This window comes from Aphanomyces invadans (genome assembly GCF_000520115.1).
Source record: "Aphanomyces invadans strain NJM9701 unplaced genomic scaffold supercont1.1, whole genome shotgun sequence".
Classification (NCBI taxonomy): domain Eukaryota; phylum Oomycota; class Saprolegniomycetes; order Saprolegniales; family Verrucalvaceae; genus Aphanomyces; species Aphanomyces invadans.
This window is the reverse complement of record NW_008580146.1, coordinates 1,099,745-1,118,633: the sequence shown is the minus strand read 5'-3', so window position 1 is coordinate 1,118,633 and position 18,889 is coordinate 1,099,745. Positions and strand designations below refer to the sequence as shown.

The 18,889-nt window shown below is 53.8% G+C and overlaps 9 protein-coding genes across 12 annotated transcripts; 4 read left to right on the top strand and 5 right to left on the bottom strand.

Annotated features, from left to right (window-relative positions):
- The first annotated feature begins 111 nt into the window (after positions 1-111).
- Positions 112-630, top strand: H310_00313 (hypothetical protein). The gene is made up of 3 exons (XM_008863049.1): positions 112-214; positions 261-405; positions 467-630. Exons 1-3 carry the CDS (start codon positions 132-134, stop codon positions 581-583), a joined length of 345 nt encoding a protein of 114 aa, XP_008861271.1. The 5' UTR covers positions 112-131; the 3' UTR covers positions 584-630.
- A 157-nt stretch (positions 631-787) lies between these two features.
- H310_00312 (hypothetical protein) lies at positions 788-2,537 on the top strand. The gene has a single exon (XM_008863048.1). The coding sequence runs from the start codon at positions 805-807 to the stop codon at positions 2,269-2,271; it is 1,467 nt and encodes a 488-aa protein (XP_008861270.1). The 5' UTR covers positions 788-804; the 3' UTR covers positions 2,272-2,537.
- H310_00311 (hypothetical protein) lies at positions 2,475-3,374 on the bottom strand (the record flags this gene model as incomplete). The annotated part of the gene is made up of 2 exons (XM_008863047.1): positions 2,475-3,011; positions 3,062-3,374. Coding segments are annotated over 2 exons (653 nt in total), but the record flags the coding sequence as incomplete, so codon positions are not given.
- Positions 3,375-3,641: 267 nt separating this feature from the next.
- Positions 3,642-4,685, top strand: H310_00310 (hypothetical protein). The gene is made up of 2 exons (XM_008863046.1): positions 3,642-4,152; positions 4,209-4,685. Exons 1-2 carry the CDS (start codon positions 3,718-3,720, stop codon positions 4,539-4,541), a joined length of 768 nt encoding a protein of 255 aa, XP_008861268.1. The 5' UTR covers positions 3,642-3,717; the 3' UTR covers positions 4,542-4,685.
- A 148-nt stretch (positions 4,686-4,833) lies between these two features.
- On the top strand, positions 4,834-6,617 carry H310_00309 (hypothetical protein). 3 transcript variants are annotated; one of them, XM_008863045.1, is made up of 6 exons: positions 4,834-5,166; positions 5,233-5,301; positions 5,353-5,609; positions 5,663-5,720; positions 5,776-5,913; positions 5,971-6,617. In XM_008863045.1, exons 1-6 carry the CDS (start codon positions 4,846-4,848, stop codon positions 6,127-6,129), a joined length of 1,002 nt encoding a protein of 333 aa, XP_008861267.1. In that variant the 5' UTR covers positions 4,834-4,845; the 3' UTR covers positions 6,130-6,617. The 3 variants fall into 3 exon arrangements, with proteins under 3 accessions (XP_008861267.1, XP_008861265.1, XP_008861266.1); XM_008863043.1 differs by having other exon boundaries at positions 5,776-6,617; XM_008863044.1 differs by having other exon boundaries at positions 5,233-5,609.
- On the bottom strand, positions 6,131-6,636 carry H310_00308 (hypothetical protein). Its single transcript, XM_008863042.1, has 2 exons — positions 6,557-6,636; positions 6,131-6,507 (listed from the first exon to the last, which is right to left on the bottom strand). The coding sequence occupies exons 1-2, from the start codon at positions 6,614-6,616 to the stop codon at positions 6,163-6,165; spliced, it is 405 nt and encodes a 134-aa protein (XP_008861264.1). The 5' UTR covers positions 6,617-6,636; the 3' UTR covers positions 6,131-6,162.
- Positions 6,637-7,222: 586 nt separating this feature from the next.
- H310_00307 (hypothetical protein) lies at positions 7,223-8,169 on the bottom strand (the record flags this gene model as incomplete). Its single annotated transcript, XM_008863041.1, has 4 exons — positions 7,223-7,679; positions 7,728-7,792; positions 7,856-8,027; positions 8,084-8,169. 4 exons carry the CDS (start codon positions 8,167-8,169, stop codon positions 7,223-7,225), a joined length of 780 nt encoding a protein of 259 aa, XP_008861263.1.
- Positions 8,170-8,278: 109 nt separating this feature from the next.
- Positions 8,279-15,749, bottom strand: H310_00306 (hypothetical protein; the record flags this gene model as incomplete). Its single annotated transcript, XM_008863040.1, has 9 exons — positions 14,982-15,749; positions 14,673-14,925; positions 14,247-14,598; positions 13,630-14,200; positions 12,245-13,576; positions 10,657-12,198; positions 9,938-10,617; positions 9,504-9,895; positions 8,279-9,409 (listed from the first exon to the last, which is right to left on the bottom strand). Exons 1-9 carry the CDS (start codon positions 15,740-15,742, stop codon positions 8,279-8,281), a joined length of 7,014 nt encoding a protein of 2,337 aa, XP_008861262.1. The 5' UTR covers positions 15,743-15,749.
- A 56-nt stretch (positions 15,750-15,805) lies between these two features.
- H310_00305 lies at positions 15,806-18,869 on the bottom strand. Of its 2 annotated transcripts, none has more exons than XM_008863039.1 (12): positions 18,608-18,869; positions 18,308-18,558; positions 18,120-18,256; positions 18,029-18,072; positions 17,863-17,985; positions 17,709-17,815; positions 17,232-17,664; positions 16,831-17,178; positions 16,704-16,774; positions 16,505-16,654; positions 16,413-16,456; positions 15,806-16,359 (listed from the first exon to the last, which is right to left on the bottom strand). In XM_008863039.1, the coding sequence occupies exons 1-12, from the start codon at positions 18,848-18,850 to the stop codon at positions 16,205-16,207; spliced, it is 2,106 nt and encodes a 701-aa protein (XP_008861261.1). In that variant the 5' UTR covers positions 18,851-18,869; the 3' UTR covers positions 15,806-16,204. The 2 variants fall into 2 exon arrangements, with proteins under 2 accessions (XP_008861261.1, XP_008861260.1); XM_008863038.1 differs by having other exon boundaries at positions 15,809-16,359; positions 18,602-18,869.
- Positions 18,870-18,889: the final 20 nt, after the last annotated feature.

Genomic DNA, 18,889 nt, shown 5'->3' with positions numbered 1-18,889 from the left:
TACTCTGGAGGTTAAGAATGTCTTTGCAGATCCTGTATCCGAACGCAACGTTGTCTCAATGTTTGTATAGAGTTTATCCGGACTGCGGGAATGCAAAGGACGCGGCAGATCACAATTCAAGCAACTCGACCATGATGGCGGCTGGCGAAATCGTTCACATCGAAGAAGTCCTCCGCGACAATGTGCCGCATCGCTCCGTGCGCATCACTGGATGGTATGTTCCCACGTGGGTACCGACATCACCATTCGGTCTCTTGTAGGCTCGATATGTACGATGCATCAAAGTGTCTGGCAACCCTGTCTTTCCAAAACTCGGTCATTGTCGTGGCCACTGATCTGCTTGTGAATTTTGATTTTGCTGTTGGGTCGTTGTATCAGTTTATCGGTGAAACATACACCAACGAGGTAGGTTGACATCGACGATGACAACGCTGTGCTGCCACGACTTGGAGCTGACTGTTCACAGGGCAAAATGCAGTTGCGCGCACGCGTTGGACGGAACGTTGATGGCTTGGACACACAATTGTTCCTGGATGCGTTGAAACTACGACGGGAATTCATCAAGACCACCATGGCCGCTTGAACGAACCACCTATGCTTGTCAATACAATTCCATTCTCAATGCTCCCATGTGCATGTGTATGTCCATGCGTCGGGTTTCTTCATGCTGTTCCAGGGCGTGAAGCTTCGTGGGATGGCCTGCGACGTCCGCGCTGCAATGCTAATTCCATGTCGCCACTGCATCCGGGTAAATATCCGGTAATGTAGTTCGATTTCACCATATTGTATCCAAAGGCGCTTGTCATGACGAAAGGGAGCGCCAGTTGGGCTGACGAGATGATGTCGACGTATGAACGAGACCGGGACGCCAACATTGCTCGGAACAAGGCAATGCTCGCGTCCTTGGGCATCGACAAGAGTGTGAAGAAGACAGCAGTTGGAAGGCCTCAGAAGCAAGTATTGGAGCCACGCAGGCGGTCGTCGCGGGTTGACATTGTGACGGAAGTGCGGGCAAGGATACTCCAGTGCATGGAAGATGACGAAATGCGAATCGAACACGAACAGAGGCAACTGGTGAAGAAGCTTCGTCAGCACAAAAGGAACGAGCGACGTGAGCTGAGCCAGATGCAACTGGAAGAAAAAGCTCAACTTCGCATGGCCAAACGTATCCTGGAAGAACAGAAGCGACTCGCGAGGGAGCAGCGAGCGGCGGCAAAGCTCGAGCTCAAGCAACTGCAGCATAAAAAGACGCGACTGAGAAAAATGGCCGACGAAAGGCAGCGAAATGTCGTTGTGCTGAAAATTCCCAACGACCTCAAGCGCCTCGTAGCAGCCTCTCGCGATTGGGCAAGTGATATCAAGACCACGCAAATTTCCAGCACTATTCAAGAGGACTACATTTCTAGCTCCGACGACCATGTCGATTCCAGCAGCGAGAGCGATGACGGAAGCAGCGAAGCCCTGTCGAGCGAGTCGAGTGTCGACGAAGCGAGTGAAAATGAGTTGAACAAGCTCAGCGAAGACGCCGAAGAAGACAGTGACGACGACGATGCCGCCTATCGCAAGCACTCGAATACTAGCATGGTCCAGTCGTCTAGGCTGGTTGTCAGGCTGAAGGGTTCAACGATTACAGGACGGACGGTACTTGCACGCCGTTCCCAAATCAAACTGCTGCCGCAAACACAGCGTGATGTGAAGAATCAGCTGCACGACAACTCGAGTCGCAATCTTCGATTGGTTGCGCGACTGAATCACCCCTGCAAAAGTCCTGAACCGTGGCGTCGCGACGTCCCGCCGCATCCATCAGGCTCAGACGACAACCGAATGACGGCAGTTCCAGACGTGGCATCGCGGCCGTGTCTGGTTACAATTCGTCCGCATACACCCCCTTCGGCTGGGCCAAAGCCCCATCGAGAGCTCGTTCGACGACGCGGATCGATCCATTCGCCCGAAGAACCAAAAGCGAAAAGGTTCTTGATGCCTCCAAGAAGGCGCATGGTGACGTACGAAGTGCACCTGGGGAAAGGCACGGATGGGCTTTGCATTGACTTTGACGTGACGGATGGGAAAACAGTCAAAGTAATGGGGTTTCGTCGCCCGATACTCGGCGTTCAAGGACCCGCCGAAGCCTGTGGGAAAATCTCGATTGGCGACGAACTGATTGCGGTCGACGGCGCGTTAATTGGTGGTCCTGCCGGGTTCAAACAGTTTATCCCGCTGCTCAAGAGCGGACTCAGCGTCTCGCTGCGATTTTGCAGGTCGTCCTCTTGACGTTTCATGTCGTCAACGTAACCTGCCAACGCGTTTGGTTGGTGGCATCAAGCGATTTTTTCATTCGAGACAGCCGTTGTACGTATCATCTCGGACACTGCGACCAACTGAGTGTACAGCCAAGCACCGAGTCCCACAGGCATGCCGACGCATGCGTGACACTCTCTACTTTGCAATTCTTGGAGCATGGCGTCGAAGTGTGGGTCCATGGCATCGTGCAGCCTTTTATAAAACATTGTAACACACACCCAGGCCCACGCAGCATCCCTCGTAGAGGAATGTTTCGACTCTCGACCACACGTCGCTAGTTTACTCGACGTGAACGATTGAGTTTGAGCGTCTCCGAAGTGGCATCTTCCACCAACGATCGATTCGCCATGTTCACTTGAACATTCCACTTCTACAGCAAGTCGTCTTCGTCGACAATTTCGGATGGGGCTTTAGTATCGTCGTCAAATGCATCGAAAAGAGAAGCTTGGACGGTGCGAGGTGCCGGAGCTTGTGAAGAAGTCGCCCGAGGAAGTGCTGATTCTGACTGTCGTGTTGTTGCAGTGTCATGGGAAGGAACAGCAGTCATGGGGGGTGCAGAGGAAGCGGATCGAGGAGCTGGGGTGGTCGCTTCGGGGTCATACAAATGCAAATGCCTTCGCCATGCTTGGATTCGGCCGTCCCATGCGCGCTTGCTAGCCACAGCATACTTGTCTGGAGTGGAAGGATGCACTCCAAATTGTCGTGATGTTCTACACGGAACTTGAGAACAGAATTACCACACGAGAAAAGGATCACGGACTTGGGAACACTCTGAAGGTATCGATCATAGCCAATTGTGTTTTTGCCAAAGTCGATCTGCTTTTGGCGTTGAGCGAGTTTGCGTTCGTCAGTCTCGCGTTGCATCATTTGGCTAGTATGTGTCTTCGCCGTCCCTATGCTTCTCCTTGACGTGATGTCGTGGGGGGTCGAGTTCAGCGATTTCTTATTCGACGTCAAGTTAGAAAGGCGGCAACGCTTGTGATTATCACCATCATCGTTGCGCTCTGGACTCCGGGTCCGTGTGGACATGCCCGTGCCGGTCGACGTGCCTGCCCCAACGGACCGCTTCATTGATGACACTTTCGTTCAGTTTTTATCCGTACAATATCAGGTAACAGGGGTATATCCGAAACTCGGTCAAGTCGATTCAAAAATGGACTGGCCTGCCCAATCGGACCGACGAAACAAACGATTTGAGGCACTTTTAGCCAACAAAAACAAATTTTGTGAAGATTTTAGCCAATCAACACAAAGTTGTCCAAAGATAGTACAATGGACTGACAGTCGGTCGATTCCGAATCGATTCGAGGATCCGCCAACCAAGTACATTATCTGGTGGCAATACCTCTGAAATATGATGGAATTTTACTTGGCGCGAAGACGATTCGTGGAGGTGACAATTCGCCTTTGGTCGACATGGCCGCATACGTGTCTTCGTACGAGGAAGAGCGCGCAGCGAAAATCGCGCGCAACAAAGCCATGCTAATATCACTGGGCCTTGAGAAACCACAACCGGCACCGAAGAGTGGTGCGACATGTAATCCTTCTTCCACCTCGGAGTCACAGGAAAGGACAGTCACAAGCATCGCGACGTCGCCCCGGGTTGCTGATCCCATGAGCACCTTCGAGCACCGAAGGATGACCACAAAGTCGCCAGAAAGTCCGTTGCGGCGGTCTCTTCGAGTGGAGAAGAACATGAAACATGAGTTCGATAAGAGGCGGATGCACGTGCTGTACCACGACGCCAGGATCATAACAAGGAACCACGCACAGCAGCAAAAGTTGTTCAGGAAACGACAAATGCGGCTACTGGGACCAAATTCACGGACGGACACAACATTCTCAAACAACGTACGTACAAACGTGAATCCTTCAAGTTTGAGGCTCATCCATTGTTCGCCCTGTAGGAAAAGAACAAACGAATCATGAAAGAAAATGGTCTGGACGCTCCAAAACGCCGCGTCCACGAATTCTCTGTCACGTTGAAGCGAGGGGTCCATGGATATTGCATATACTTGGGCATTGTCAAATTCCGTGTATCTGTTGTGGCCTTTCGACAGCCGACGCAATTCTATACTGGCCCTGCTGAAGCGTGTGGCCTGATCCAGCCTGGCGACATACTTGTCAGTATCAACGGAGAGATTTTATTTGGCGGCGACGACTTCAGGCGAAAATGGGCCCAACACAGTACCGACTCGTCCATCACACTCGGGTTTCGTCGTCTATTAGAGAAAGTATAAAGAATATCGACCACCTTGCGATCAGCACCACTTGCAGATATTCGTCAAGTGCTAGAGGATATTCCAACGAGAATGTTTGAACTCCATTCGGCGCTGCACCGAGTGGCAGTGGAGCTTACAAACTTCTGAGTGTGTCCCTTTGTGAATTTCCAGAAATGATATTTGAACGAGCTCGAAGAGCTAATTTGAGCGACTGCATTTTCAAGTTCAGTTGGCAAATTTTATTATATTAGAGAGGACTTTTGGAAAATGATAACATGGCCGCCATCTTGAACGAAAGTTTGCGCGGGCATAAGTGACGGCGATGACAGTGCTGTCCGAGTACGAAGAAGAGCGAAGGGCAAAGATTGAGCGAAACAAAGCGATGCTGGAGTCGCTGGGGATAGAGGCAAAGCAAGACGCCAAGCCACAGAAGAATGCATGGACGAAGAAGGTCGTCGATGGTCCTGTTCGGAGGTCGACTCGAGCTCCGGTAGAAAGGACGCGGTTCGGCTATGACGAAGCCCCAAGTGAAAAGTTTGGGCAACGACAATCAAAACGAGTCAAGATGTTGCGTCAGAAGCCAGCAACATATTCGATTGCCTTCCCACCACCACGCACTACAAGCTTGATGGAGCGAAACCAAGTACGAACACCCATGGACCACCCTGCTTCCTTCACATGCCCAAAAGGTTGATGGACACATCCATAGATTGTAACTACGCCCAAGAATGTCGGCCTCGACATGGCAGAAACAGCCCGGAAGCAACAATCTCTCAAGGTATCGTATGCAATGACGAATCGTATGGGTCATGAATATACGGATGCACAGCCCTACTCGGTGATTCTCGACGGCGTACCGCCTCACACGATCGTGACGGAACCGACCATCACGGGCAAGTCGTGCAAAGAGTTGACCCTCGTCGTCCCATCCGACAGCTATGTCGGGCACGCACTGTACCCCGTGGGAAAACTCGCGACCATGATGTGGCTGTGTCCAGGATACCATCCTCGCTTCTCGCTGCTGCAGAGCCACCAAGTGTGGACGAATGCAATGGTGATCTTTATCAACGTTGACTTGAACGACAGGTCGGTAGAGTTTGTCCCGTTCAAGTCACAAGATCCGCATGACCCGTCATTAGATACACCAACACGTTTGAGCGCGAGAACAACTCGCTCTTCGTCTACTGGTTTGCGCGGGTGCGCTGCTTTTCGCTCCATCACCGTTGCTCACTTCGACCTCCTTGGTACACAGAGCTCCCTCGCGGAAGACCATCCAGTCCTTCAGCAACTCCTCCTTGGACCTCGCTCCAACGCAGCTCCAGCCACCGACAATGACACATCCTTGCAGCGTCATGATAAACCATGTTTGCTCTTTTTTCGATTTGCACAGGTGGAAGATGCAATGTGTACCTCCCCACGACCTCACGGCGCATGGATGTGTGTTCAGGGGCCATATATCTACGGAGGCCAACTTGGATACGTCCGCCATGATGCCGAAGGATATCCATCGATACGATTCAAGTTTGAGTTGCTGAATGCAGCGTTGTTCGGCGAGCCATTGAACGCACTGCTGGACAGAATCAACAGCGAGAACGAACGAAAATGAATCCCACCCACGACGTTGCGATCGCATTATCAATTAACGGCCGAGTTGTGCTTGCGCCTGGGCAGCCGCAGTGCCAGCGCTTTCCGCAGCGTTCTTTTGCATTTGCATTTGGATGGACGCGATGTTTTGACGAATTTTCACAGCCTCCTCTTCCTTTGCAGCCAACTTCTTCTCGACCTTTTCCATTTCCTTTTGGATAAACTCCAAACGCTTTGTCACGTTTGACTTGGCTTCAGCCGTATCTTGCTTGAGCAAGACGGGCCCGACCAACTTGAATACCTTGGCCCCGTCCGCAAGCAAGTCCAGTTCTTGCTTGACCATGCTGTTCTCATTCTGTTGTTGGGCGAAAAGCTGTCTCTGGTTCGCAAGGACGCTCACCTACATGCCACGTTCCATCAAAGAGGAATCCTCAAGCAAGGACACATACCTCTTCTTGAAGCGTGCGATATGCCGCCATCTCGGCGTCTGCTTGTTGTGCCAACGCCATTCTTTTCTCGTGATTGAAATCCTCCCACACGAAGTATTGTTTTGACCGAGACGTTCTATTCACTGCATTGCGTTTTATATGCAAACTATAGTGAATACAGCATGAACGCGACATCCAATTTAAATAACGCAAGCGTTTTAGAGTTTTACCGTCGTGGCCGCCAAGACTCGTTTAAGTACGCATTCACCCATCGCGAGAGTCCGATTGTTGCCGCGACTCCACGGGAAGCACATCACGTGCTTTCGTTGAGAAGGACGGCGAGGGGTGAACAGGTCGTAATGAAGAGGGCACAGGATTTGAGTGGATCTGCATTGTGCTCGTGTGGGTCGAGAACCTGGAAGTGTATGGTCACGAACAGGTCGACGACCCGCATGGTGGATCGTCGAAGCGCCATCAAGATAGTTCCTCCAGTTTTATCCAGTTCAACTTGATCGAGGGTCCGTGCCCATAGAGCACACGACGGGTGTCGTACCAAATGAATCGAAGTTGACGAGCACATCAAGCTGGAGATAACATAACGGATCGCATCTTTTGTTTCAGGAACGTTGTCGTCGCCCGGGAACTGTTCTTCAAGCCCCAGGAAACAATGGCGAGCTTGCATTCAAGTTAGTCGTACAATGCAGTGCCCGTGAAGAGCAGATCCGACGTGGCTCTTCCAGCCTCGAAGTTGACTACAAAGTCTGCCAGGTCGTCTCGAGGAATGACAGCGACGTGATTTTCGAGAGTTTTGTACGCGGGCGACGCGTTCTCCACCACGGGAACAATGCCTTCGATGAGCCCCACGACTTTTCGTCCCTGCTTCGTGAAGGCAGCCCCGCCGCACATGCCCTGGGCCAGCACTTTTTCGCTCGATGCAAACGCTTGTTTCGTGGTCGGGTTGAGCCAAAAGTAAGCACCTGCAACGGATTCGGGCAAGATGGGCGCCGTTTCGTTGAGTTGAATGTGTCCATGAAATTCCAGCGGCTCGTTCTCGGCGACGGCGAACGCTGTGTCGAGGTCGAATGGGTCCACAGAATCGTCGTTCGTGAGAATCGACGACTGAAGCTCCAGGAGAGCGAGATCTCTACACGATATGTCCATCATGCCAAGGCGATCCGTGTGTCTTCCTTACCGGGTGGGATGCACGAGTGTATGAGGCAAAAGGTCCACTTCCCACTTGGTCGCGCCTGACCCGACCTGAAACGAGGATGAGAGGAGTCGATCGCGTGCGTGTTTGTCGAGACAATGCGTAGATCTTACCTCTCGCAGTGCCAACGTATGCTTCACGAAGTTTTCGTCGACGTGTTCAAGCCAGTCGTGCGGATAGTATGAAGAATATCGCCACGGACACGCAACGTGTGCGCAAGTGAGGACGTGGACGTGTGTGGGGTTGCGCTTGGCCCCAGTGCGATGCACCAACATGGCAGATCCTCTACAGCGCCACAATGATCACATGAGATTCGTTTTATGTCGAAACCATGCCAGTACCGGCTGAGCACCTCGAATGCTTGCATGCCCTCATGCGGCAGCCGGAAGAGCGTGGTGAGCGCCAGGACACCTCGGCGGCTGGTCATGTTGCAAGGTGGCAATGGCCAATCAAAACCATACATTCATGAACTGACCAATCACAATGGACCATTCCTAGGAACCCTCAGGTAGTCGAAGCTGCCGATGGACCACCCGTCAAGGAAGCGATTGCTCCGCCGGGGGAGCACGTTCCCTGGGTACTCGGGGATTTCGGACGTGAGCAACCGGGCGCACTGCCGCTGAGTTCAACGGAATATCCGACATGCTGGGACTGGATATGTGCCCTGGCTTCATGTTTCCTGAACGTTTCGATGTGCGCCCATGCGATGCGCTTGGACTTGCTTGCAATCGCGGCCGCCAAGTCCTTTTGCCGGGCTCGCTTCTTCCACTTTGCAACTTGTGCTTCTTCTTTGCAGCATCTTTGTCGTCGGCATCGGAGGGAGTGTTAAAGACGAAGCCTGTTTCAAGTAGCTGGCACATCTCTGCACGCGAGTCGTGTTCGTTGACCGACGTCGGCGGGCCGTCCTGTCCCAACTTGGCCTTGCGAGCTGCAATTGCTTGCTGGGCACGCAACTTCCATCGTTTGGCGAAATAGTACATGATAAAAAGTCGGCGCGCGGCATGGATCGGCTTCGTTTCTTCCAAATGAGCTTCACGCTCCGTGTTGAGGTGCACGAGGAAGTTGCACCCGGTGCAGAAGTTGGCTCGACAGATCGGACACATGATGGTGGCGACCGCGCCATGACAGCACGAGCAGTCCAGAAACTTGTACGCCGCCGATGCATCCAATTCGATCTCCTTGGCGTGTGACACGTGCACCAAATGGAGAAACCTGCGGAATGCGTCCCAGTAGTCGCGGTCGGTCGTCGGCACGGTTCCGTGTAAGAACGTAGGGTGGATAAACTTCAGCTTCGCCCCAATCGATTCAATGGCCACGTCGTCTTTATTTCCACCTCCGTACATTTCCACCACCGTTTGGTACGCTTGCTTGAAGTGCGGCACCCCGTCCATCGCGTCCACGAGACCGGTCGCTGGCAGTGCCAAGAGCTCGCACGCGCGCAACGTCTTGACCGACGCTGGCGCGCACGGTGCCGTCAGGAAGTTCGTCTCGCCGAAGAAGTGGCCCTCACGGTATCGATGGATCGCGGTCGAGTTGTTGTGATGCGTCGTGAGGAGGCTGCCCGACACGACAAAGTACATGGTCGTTGCAATGTCACCTTCGACGATCACGTACTCATCGTGGGGGTATATCTCCAAACGCAGACCGCATGCAATGCGAAATCGTAACTACGACAACACTCGTCAATGGCAACCACTCCATACCTTTGCTAGAAGCAACGGTCGCCAACTATGAAAGACAGCAAACAAGACGCGGACTTACCATGTCGAGTTCGCCAGGCTCAGCGCGCAGCGGCGCGAAGAACGTCGTGACAAACGTCGTCAATGCGTTGTGCGCCATGAACACCATCGCGTGGCCCTTGATTTCCGGCGGCAGTTCTTGCAAAATGTCGTCATGACGGACCCCTCGATGTGCATGCCACCAGTAGTTTAGAAACTTGTACAGGCGCAGACGGAGACTCGTCTTGAGCGGCGTGCGACCAATGTACGACTCAGTGTACATTTCATGGATGCGAAACTCGACTTCGTGCTGCGTCAGACACACAAACATGGTCGAGACTTGCCCGATGAAGTAGGACGTCAGGAAGAGGCAGCAGAGGCAGACACCGATGACAAAAACATACTCGTAGACGGTTGTTGGGAGTAGCGTCACCCCTACTGCAGCCGTGAGTTGTGACGAACGAAAGGCAGACGCGCCTGTATTGGTGAAGATGCCCGTTGAAAAGTACATGGCACGGAGGAGCCGATGGATGTCGTTGGCCGCCGTGTGCGCCGCTTCAAAGTCCTTGACTGGGAGCCACGAATGCCAGTCGTCGCCGTACCCATCGACGTACGTGAGGCAAAAATAGAGGCACCCAACCCAGTAGATGATGCACAGGTATACAGCGACGAGCTTTCGAAGAAAATTCACGTCGTTGGCGAGGGACAGCCGAGTGATTTCGCTGAGGGCATGGGGAAGTCGTACGAGTTTCGCGCACCGATTCAGACGGAGAAAGTACAACGCGTGGCGTCCGATGGCGGCGTCGATGGCTGCGTAGCCGACGTAGTCAAGGGGCAGCACGCATAACACGTCTACAGCCTTGGCTGGCCATCGGTAGCTACCCCGCCCGGCGATCGCGCCTTCGTAAAACTCGAGTGACGTGTCGTTCGCGACCAGGTGTAGTCGAAACCAAATGTCAAATGCAAACGCAGCATCGGTCACGATATTGAGCAGGATCGAGGCGCGCATGACTGCCGTCGACTCGATCGCAACGTTGAAACAGATTGTGTACGGAACGTACAAAGCTTGGTACACGATGCACACGGACAACACTTGGAGCCATCGAATGTACAAGGAAGATTGGACTTCAATTCGCATGAGGCGGCGGGCGACGGACCTACGAACCAGTCAGGTGAACGGTGTTGTTTCGTCGTACCTGATGGAACGAGTCGTGACAGTGGTGGTGGTTTTTGGATAGAGTGCGTCCAGGACCGCGGTGAAGGACGCGCTGGTTTTGCGGGCAACGTTCGCCACCGTGGCAACAGCAGATGATCGCCGACGATTTTCCTTGACGGAAGCCGCGAGAGTCGTGGTCACCTTGGCAACGATGGTTTTCGTTTGGAGATCTTTTTGGTACCCGTTGACAGTGTTTAGCACCGACTCCTTCCACGTCGGATGAAGCTTGAACACAGCGTGCAAGTGCTGTCTTGACAAAGTGTACACAGTGCAGAACGTCCGCGCTTGGATGTTGGCATTGCGTGGTTTGTCGGAGAAGAGCGACGCTTCGCCAAAGAAACTCCCGGGTAGGATCTCGTTCACTTTGACGTGGATCGTGCCATTCGTTGCTTGGAGCATGGACGACGCGTCACTGAACCGCATACTGACGGATCCGCTTTGAAGGGGACGAGGGGTTGGCGCCGTCTTGGTCGCGCGCTGGAACATTTGAATGACCGATTCCATCCTCTGCGTTCGAATCGACGGCGACGCGGCGAGCTTGGGCCTTGACGACGGCGCACGGATGGTTTCTGTCACCAGGACATCCAAACATCCTGCATAGACGAAAAACATTTCGAGGCCGATGTCACCTTGTTTGCAAATAACTTTCCCGCGGGGAATGAGCTGCTGCACGAGAAGCGACACGACCATGCGAATCGCTTGACGGCTGTGGGGGTCCGTGCCTTGGAGAAACGCAACTTGATCCATGATGGGCTGCAGAAGGAACATGCGGGTGTCTGTAACGAGTGACGGCGGCAAGCACGCACTCAGGATCGACTCCTGATGGATCGAGTGAAAAGTCTGGTAAAAGTAGTAGTGCTTGATGCGGTCCTCAATCTTGGGCGGAAAGCGGTACTTGGTTAAGAAGAGCCGCAGCGTGCTCAGCTTGGCGTAGAACGCTCGGTTGTGACCGTCCACAACCTTGACAATGTCGGCGAGGTTGCCCAGCACGTACGAAAACAAAAAGACCCCACAGAGGATGCCAAACACGTTGAAGAAGCGCTCGACGGTCGTCGTGGGCAGGTTGCGAGGCGAACACCCCGACATGGTCCCAAAGCCCCAAAACAACGTGGCGTAGTACTGGAATGTGACCGTTTTGTTTTGGAGCGACGCTGGCGGGAGCCACGAATTCAGCCCGAACGCGGTGCTGGTCGAGAGGTTGGTTTCGTTCGACGCAAAGTTGAACCAGATGCATCCGACCCAGTGGCTTAGGAAAAACGTGTACAACAGGAGCTGGAACATCCGAACGTGGATGTTGAGCGTGACGAAGCGCTGCTCGAACCGCGACAGCATCGACGACAGTTTGTACATACGCACGAGCTTGTTGGCGTTCCACGACTCGGACCGTATATCGCTCGATGCCGCCCAATTCACGAGTTGCAACGGAAGAATCGCGAGCACGTCCATGACGCAAGCCAACGACTTCACATACCGCTGTCGAATCAACCGCGGGTCCATCACTTTGTTGCCGTATTCGTAGTACCTACAAGAATCAAGTAACAGGCCATCCATCGACCTCTTCTTTATACCCTAAATGCAGCCGCAGCACCATGTCGAGCAAGAAGAAAACTTCCAGGGCCATCACAACGCTGTCAGTCGACGAAACGTCGGCGGACCGCCCAAACGCCATGCGAAATGGCACCCCAATGCATTGGTAGCTCATTCCAACAAACGTGCAGAGCTCCCATAGTATCACGACGGGTGCGTCGGGGTCGATGGCAGACTTGTGGAGATGTGCGGCAGAGTTGGTGGCTAATGTTGGCCACCGTACCGAGGGAACCAGTTGTGTTTGGGATGCAGCTCGCAGGTCCCTTGTCTGCAGTTCATCGACAAAGGTCGGCATGAGCTGCAGCAGCGTTGAGATGCCTCCTTGCGACAGAAACGCGACGATGCATCCGCTGAGAGCCACTGTCGTGTGTTTGTAATAGATAGCATCGGGCGACCCAACGTCAAGCGCTGCCAGGCCAAAGGGCATGCCGATTGTAACACGGCATGGTGGCGTCATGTCGGCAACCACACGTCCTTCCACGAGAAAGTATATGCCATTGGCATAGTCCCCCGCGGTGAAGATGGTTTCGTCTTGGCCGTACAGGCGAATGTGAATTGCGTCGAGGAATGCGGCCGAGAGGTTGCCAAACAACGCGGCCCCCGCTATAGGGTCGTTGGTGACTTGACCAAGAAGCTGAAAGCGAGCAAGGACGGCATGACAGACGTGGGACAGGATGTCTCGCCGCGTTTGGAGGGGAAGCGGCGAGAGTAGCGCGTTGATATCAGCCCCTCGGTGTGCGCTCCACCAAAACTCCAAGAACGAGTTGACACGTCGGTGGATGTGGGGTGGCACATGCTGCTGTTGGAGAAACCAAAGGATGTTGGCCCGGCGGCTGAGGAACGCGACTTGTTCGACGGCCGACGCCGTGATGCCTTTCTGGACCTCGTCGATGATGTACGCCATAAAGATGAACCCGAACACCATAAACACGTAGTGGAACATGTACTGATGGACCGTGTCTGGCTCGATGCCGCGCCCGAGCGACGTAATCACGGACGCGGCGTAGTAAAACGAGTGCGAGTACTGATTCCACGTGATGTTGCGGTAAGATGGCGACCCGATCTCGTGGGTTTCATTCAGACCGTCGACCATGTGCGTGGCGTTCCACGGCGCCAACTTGAAAGCAACGGGAGGGAGCCAGTCTTGGCCTGGTCGAGAGCTGAATCCGTCCACCTCGGTCATGCAAAAGTACATGCAACTAGTCAAGTGGTACGTGGCAAGGAGCAAGAGGCAGAGGAGAGCCGTGCGTTTGGGGCCGTCCAAAGTAACGTGGTGCGAGATCTCGTCCAGTTGACTCGACACATCCCACAACCTACGATACAATGCGTTGCGTCGGTGGTCCTCTTGGCAAGAGAGAGTGTATACCGCAGCAGGCGAGGCAGCCGAACCGCAGCCCCGGGGTAGCTGGGGGCAAGAATCCACCACGGGAAAGTCGAGAGCAAATGGAGAAGTGCTGTCGAGTGGAGATAGTGCCGCGCGCACTGCACAACGTCGACGATGTGTTCGGCATCTTGGATGTAGCTCAAGTGCAGGTTTGCATACATGTCTAGCCACAGACACGCATCGACGATGGTGTTGATCGCGGTGGATGCTCCAGAAAAATGGATGGCTGGAAAGCACACGTGCAGTGGAACGGACACCACGTGGTACAGTTGAATGAGCTGAAGACCAACGAGCCATCCCAACCGCATGTCGCCGTGGCGGTGGATCGTATGGCAGCCCAAGAGTAGTGTCCACTTGGACCGTTTGACCCCGACCGCGGCCACTTGCGAGATGTCGGCAAGATCTTGATGGTGCCTTGTCCGTCGCGTATCGAGCGCGAGCAGCTTCGCCGCGGTATCTTTGAGTTTTCCCGCCCAATGCGGATATGCGGCGAGGACGACGGCGGCATTGGCTCGCGTCAACACGGTTAAGATGCAGTACGTGGCGGTTGTCACTAAAACGAACTTGACAAACACGATCCAATACCATCCCGACGGTACCTGTGTGGTGACGAACTTGAGGAGCAACGAGACCAAATTCGCCAAAGTACATGCCCTTTCGAAGCTCCTTGGGCTCGCGGACATGAGCTTTAGTCAACAAGAGAACACCCGTCTGCACGAAATACATAGCATCTGCGTCATCGCCCTCGCAGCACACGACGCAGTTTGCCGGCATGGTCTTGCTATCCATCAGCGCCACTAGCGCGTGGATGAAATGGGGGCTGCATGGTCGGAACAGCGGGACTTGGGACAGCATCTTCTCGTGCACGGCAACTTTGATGTCGCGTACGATACTTGGAGTTAGATGTGCCAAGTACTCCCGATCTAGCGCCTCGCCCGTGTTGTGTTCATGCTGCGAGCCATGAAAGGAGTGGTGGAAAACGGCGGTCAGCCACAAAAATGGCAGAAAGAAAGTAGGGGTCGTACCACTATGTAATCGATCGCACGCTGCTGGACGTCGTTGGGCACGCGATGGTACGCCATGATGTACTTGAGTTGGTTTCGCTTCGCGTCGAACGCTTCGGTGCGCTGGGACGTGCATTTCGAGATCATGGAAAAGGTCCCGCAGATGTACGGAAACAGAAAGAGCCCGGAGAGCATGACGACGAGGGTCAAAAGCGACGCGTTGATCGTGCGGGGCAATTCCCCTTCAAACAGCCCTGACAGGATTCCGAACGACCTGCAAAGATGCAAGCATCACACATGAGGCTTGGATAGTGAGAGAGAGGCACGCACCAGAATGCGGACGCAAGGTAGTCCCGGCCGGGAGTTGTGCTAGGTATGGGAATCCACGGATCTCCGGACGACCCTGACAACCGCCGCCCATGGTCGTTGTGATCGTTGGGGTAGTACCAGCCCCGCACGCACGCCAACACGTGCGACACGGCGATACATGCACCTACGATTTTGATGCGCTTGACGAGGGTAAAGTACTTGGCCAAGAGGTGCTCGACGTGGAGGATGCACTTTGGGAGGCGAAGGAGCCTTATGATCTTGAGTAAGTCGACGCATTTCCCAACCGTCGCAATGGGGTCTGGTGCGAAGCACCGCCTCAGAGGAAGTAACGGGATGACATCGAGGACAAACGCTGGTGAGCACAAATACTTGGCGCGAGTCCGCCACAGTTCCATGACGACGTTGCCGCTTTCGTAGAACGTAGTATGCATGTTGACCACGATGTCAATGGCGAAGAGGAGCTCGAGGAAGTCGAGGCGGTCGTGCGTCGCATGGACATCGTCGTAGAGTTGAAATGACACGACAAATGAGACGCAGAAAACGGCATGGATGATTGCGACGAGGAGCACCGCGTTCCACGCGCTCAGCCACTTGGACTCGGCGTCGATCGTCCATCGATTTTGGCGCTGTTGGACGACCATGATGACACTCGTCGACAGCTTGCGTGTGTTGATCCGGCCCCGGTTGTCCTGCGACGCCCTTGCTCCTGCTCGGGACATACTCACACGGCTCATGCGACTGGCGCTTCTGCCCGGTTGCATTCGCGCGACAGTCAAATTCGAAACTGCTGTCCCGAACGGTTACAACGGTGAAACAACGATTCTGCAGGGTGCGGTCGCTAGGGTAATCCGCGACGTTCATGTGGGGCAGTCAACACCGATTGCTTGATGGCCACTGCTTACTCCACGTTCCCAGCGCAACATGCCGTCAACCTGAAGTTTCCCTCAGCTTGCCTGTGTCGAGGTTTCAGCTTGTTCAAAGGAGGGAACCATCGACGAGCTGTTCTTTGTGCTACATGCCCAGAGTTATCTGGTACACAAACGCCCAGGCCCCAACCACACCGATTCCTATAAACGCAATGGTGCTACAGCTTGACAGAGCAGCTAGTATTGTCTGGAAATCATAGCTGACTTGGCTTCATTTTCTTAAGAAGAATCCTACCTCCAGCACCAGGACACCCATCCAGGAGCCAGTCAGCGAAAGTTGCACGGTTTGTCCAAAACTTAATCGCTACTGGGATCCTTGGGTGGTGCCACTTGAAACTGGTACACCCATAGCATCAAAGTGTGGACGGGAAAGTAGACGAGGCAAAGGTATGGCACAGTGAGAAGATTGTGGCGCATGTAGCCGTTGATTCCGTACGCCAGTCCATCCATTGCTACAAACAGGCAATGGGACGACGGCGACTTGAACAAAGAACTATTCGCTTACCACTTGGGTGGGCAAAGTCCAGGAGAAGGAGGGACCCAACAGGACTACATGTTCTCCGTGATCAATTTACATTTGCAGGAGTGAGGTTTTACCTGAACAACGACAGCAAGACGCCACTCGTAATAGCATGAAGGACCGAGGATTCCACGGCGGGTTTGGCAGATGCGATCAGTAGCACCATGGGCAATGTGCAGAGCAGCGCAAGCGAAAAGTTTAGTATGCCCATGGCACAGTGCACGACACTACAGCAGAAAAATGAGAACCTACTCGAACACATGCCAACACGCGTACATGACAAAGATGGCCGCGAAGCCCTTGACTGCATGCCACCCAACGTCGGACGCGTACGGGACAAGCGGGCTCTACAAATTCACAAGATGTTGGAACGATGCACCGGCTTTAAATCGACTGGTCGAACCAGGAGGTCCTTGTTTTGGTCTTTTTCTGACTTGGTGGCTTCAAACTCTTTTCTGTGGTCGTGGACTTGACGCAGCCACTGGCTTTCGTCGACGCACCCCTCGAGTAAGTCGTGCCGGGACAGGGCAGGCACCACCCACCGCACGGCCACAAGTTGGAGCAGCGCAGCTAATCCCACGAGAGTCCAGCAATACGACCGGCTGAGTGTATCCGGGTGGTTCTTCGCCAAATCCAAGAGAGGAACAATCGGGTCAAGCAACGACAAATGCGTTGTCATAACTAGCAAGACTAGTCCGAGGGAGGCGGCAGACGCGAATGCCGCTAACGCAAAGGCGAGTCGGAGCCCCCCCTACGAATCGCCAAAGTTCGTGAAATGCAAACATTTTTACGGCGTAGCCGTACGGTGTTAGTCGCGATGTACAGCGTGTGGGCAAACAGTGGCAGCATGAGCAGCACCATAGGGTAATAATACTCTCCAATGGAGACAAATGTGCGGGTCGTCGGCAGCAGGTAGAAGTAAAACGACTGATGAAACTTTTCCTCTAAGTTGCTGATGCCGCGCACGACTGTCGCGATAGCACGCATGAAATTGGTCAATTGGAACGACGAAGACGATTGCGAGTCCGAGTGTAGTGCGGTGAGTGTGATGGCGTCGATGTTGTAGTGAATGAAATTTGCATGGGGGCCAGACGGACCCGTCGCTAGCGTCGCGATGAACCGAAACATGGTCAAGAGACGAGTGAGGTAACCGTCCCAATTGCGCGGTACCAATGAGCGCACCCACAGGTCCAGCACAGCCAACAAATCATCGCACACGATGGACGAGTCCGCACATCTAACCCCACCATGAACTTTCATGACGGAAGATGAAAAGAGTACCTGTCCAAGACGATGGGAATTCGCTCGTTCTCCAACGTTTCGACGGCCGAATTAACCAAATCCAGGTTGGGCAGCTGCCCATTTATCCCAGCAGTGAAAATGCCGACCTAAAGCGGAGGTGAGATCCCCTGCTTCCATCGATGGAGGGCTGTACAGAGTTGTATTTACGTCTGTTCAAGCTCGTTTCGAGGTTGATCGCGCCTCGAATCACTCCAGCGTGCATCTCCAACGCAGACGACGTTGAAAACGGGTCAGAATGGTACGATCTCAGCCACGCCTTGGACAGAAGGTTGAGTGCAGTAACGTAGTGTTGTATGTACCTCCACTCCCGGCGAGTACCCGTCCCTGCCATCGTTCGGCCCATCTTTGGCAGCTTCAGATTCACCATCTCGTTGATAAGTAGCACCTTACCATCGGTGAGAAGCAACACGACGTCCTTTGCGAGCCACTTTTTGCCATGGAGGTACTGCAACATGGCCAGCCCGACGGTCAATGCAGAGAACCCATTCTTGCTCGTCGCGGGAATGTTAGGGTATTGAACCACGAGCCTAATCCTCTCGTTTGCCGGAGCATTTGAAGAATGGAGGAGGGTAACGTACACCAGCGATTCCTTGCCGTCGACCAAGGGAGCACCACGCAAGACTGCATAAATGTTGGTGCGGTTGACAAATTCGGCGTCGTACAAATGCTGAGTGTATTGCTGACGATATACGTTAACGCCTGGAATAGAAAGCAGCTTGGATTCGATCCATTGCATCACATGCGTGCACGTGCTGTGAAGCTCGCATCCGTTTTCGTCCGTCGCATCGAGGCTGATATACTCCTTGTGCAGCTTCTTTGCCCAAGATGCCTAACCACATCCACATGAGTAGAGTCCAGCCCAACTACTTTACTTGAACGTCTGTGATGTCCGACATGGTAGAGTCAATGAGAAGCGCATTCTCGGAAAAATACGTCCCGCGGCTCTTTTGCTCGCCAGTTGTTATTGTTGCCACGGGATGGGCCAAAACCCACACGATTCCCAACACGACCCCAATCCATGCTGCGTATAGTGCAAGAGGCTGGAGGCGCCCGTTGTCCACGATGCGCTTGAGCAAACCTCGCTTCGCAGGCGACCGAGCTCGCACATCTGATGCCATCATCTCTGCGGCACAAACGTCGAATGTGGGTCACATTTTACT

Coding starts and splice junctions, on each gene's coding strand:
- H310_00313 (XM_008863049.1), top strand. CDS start 132: ATGATGGCGGCTGGCGAAATCGTTCACATCGAAGAAGTCCTCCGCGAC. Junction 215..260: donor TCCGTGCGCATCACTGGATG/GTATGTTCCCAC, acceptor GGTCTCTTGTAG/GCTCGATATGTACGATGCAT. Junction 406..466: donor GTGAAACATACACCAACGAG/GTAGGTTGACAT, acceptor GACTGTTCACAG/GGCAAAATGCAGTTGCGCGC.
- H310_00312 (XM_008863048.1), top strand. CDS start 805: ATGACGAAAGGGAGCGCCAGTTGGGCTGACGAGATGATGTCGACGTAT.
- H310_00310 (XM_008863046.1), top strand. CDS start 3,718: ATGGCCGCATACGTGTCTTCGTACGAGGAAGAGCGCGCAGCGAAAATC. Junction 4,153..4,208: donor ACACAACATTCTCAAACAAC/GTACGTACAAAC, acceptor TTCGCCCTGTAG/GAAAAGAACAAACGAATCAT.
- H310_00309 (XM_008863043.1), top strand. CDS start 4,846: ATGACAGTGCTGTCCGAGTACGAAGAAGAGCGAAGGGCAAAGATTGAG. Junction 5,302..5,352: donor GGAAGCAACAATCTCTCAAG/GTATCGTATGCA, acceptor ACGGATGCACAG/CCCTACTCGGTGATTCTCGA. Junction 5,610..5,662: donor AACGTTGACTTGAACGACAG/GTCGGTAGAGTT, acceptor ACCCGTCATTAG/ATACACCAACACGTTTGAGC.
- H310_00308 (XM_008863042.1), bottom strand. CDS start 6,616: ATGGCGTTGGCACAACAAGCAGACGCCGAGATGGCGGCATATCGCACG. Junction 6,508..6,556: donor ATCGCACGCTTCAAGAAGAG/GTATGTGTCCTT, acceptor CGTGGCATGTAG/GTGAGCGTCCTTGCGAACCA.
- H310_00305 (XM_008863038.1), bottom strand. CDS start 18,850: ATGATGGCATCAGATGTGCGAGCTCGGTCGCCTGCGAAGCGAGGTTTG. Junction 17,986..18,028: donor GGTACTCGCCGGGAGTGGAG/GTACATACAACA, acceptor CTTCTGTCCAAG/GCGTGGCTGAGATCGTACCA. Junction 16,360..16,412: donor GGACTTTGCCCACCCAAGTG/GTAAGCGAATAG, acceptor GCCTGTTTGTAG/CAATGGATGGACTGGCGTAC.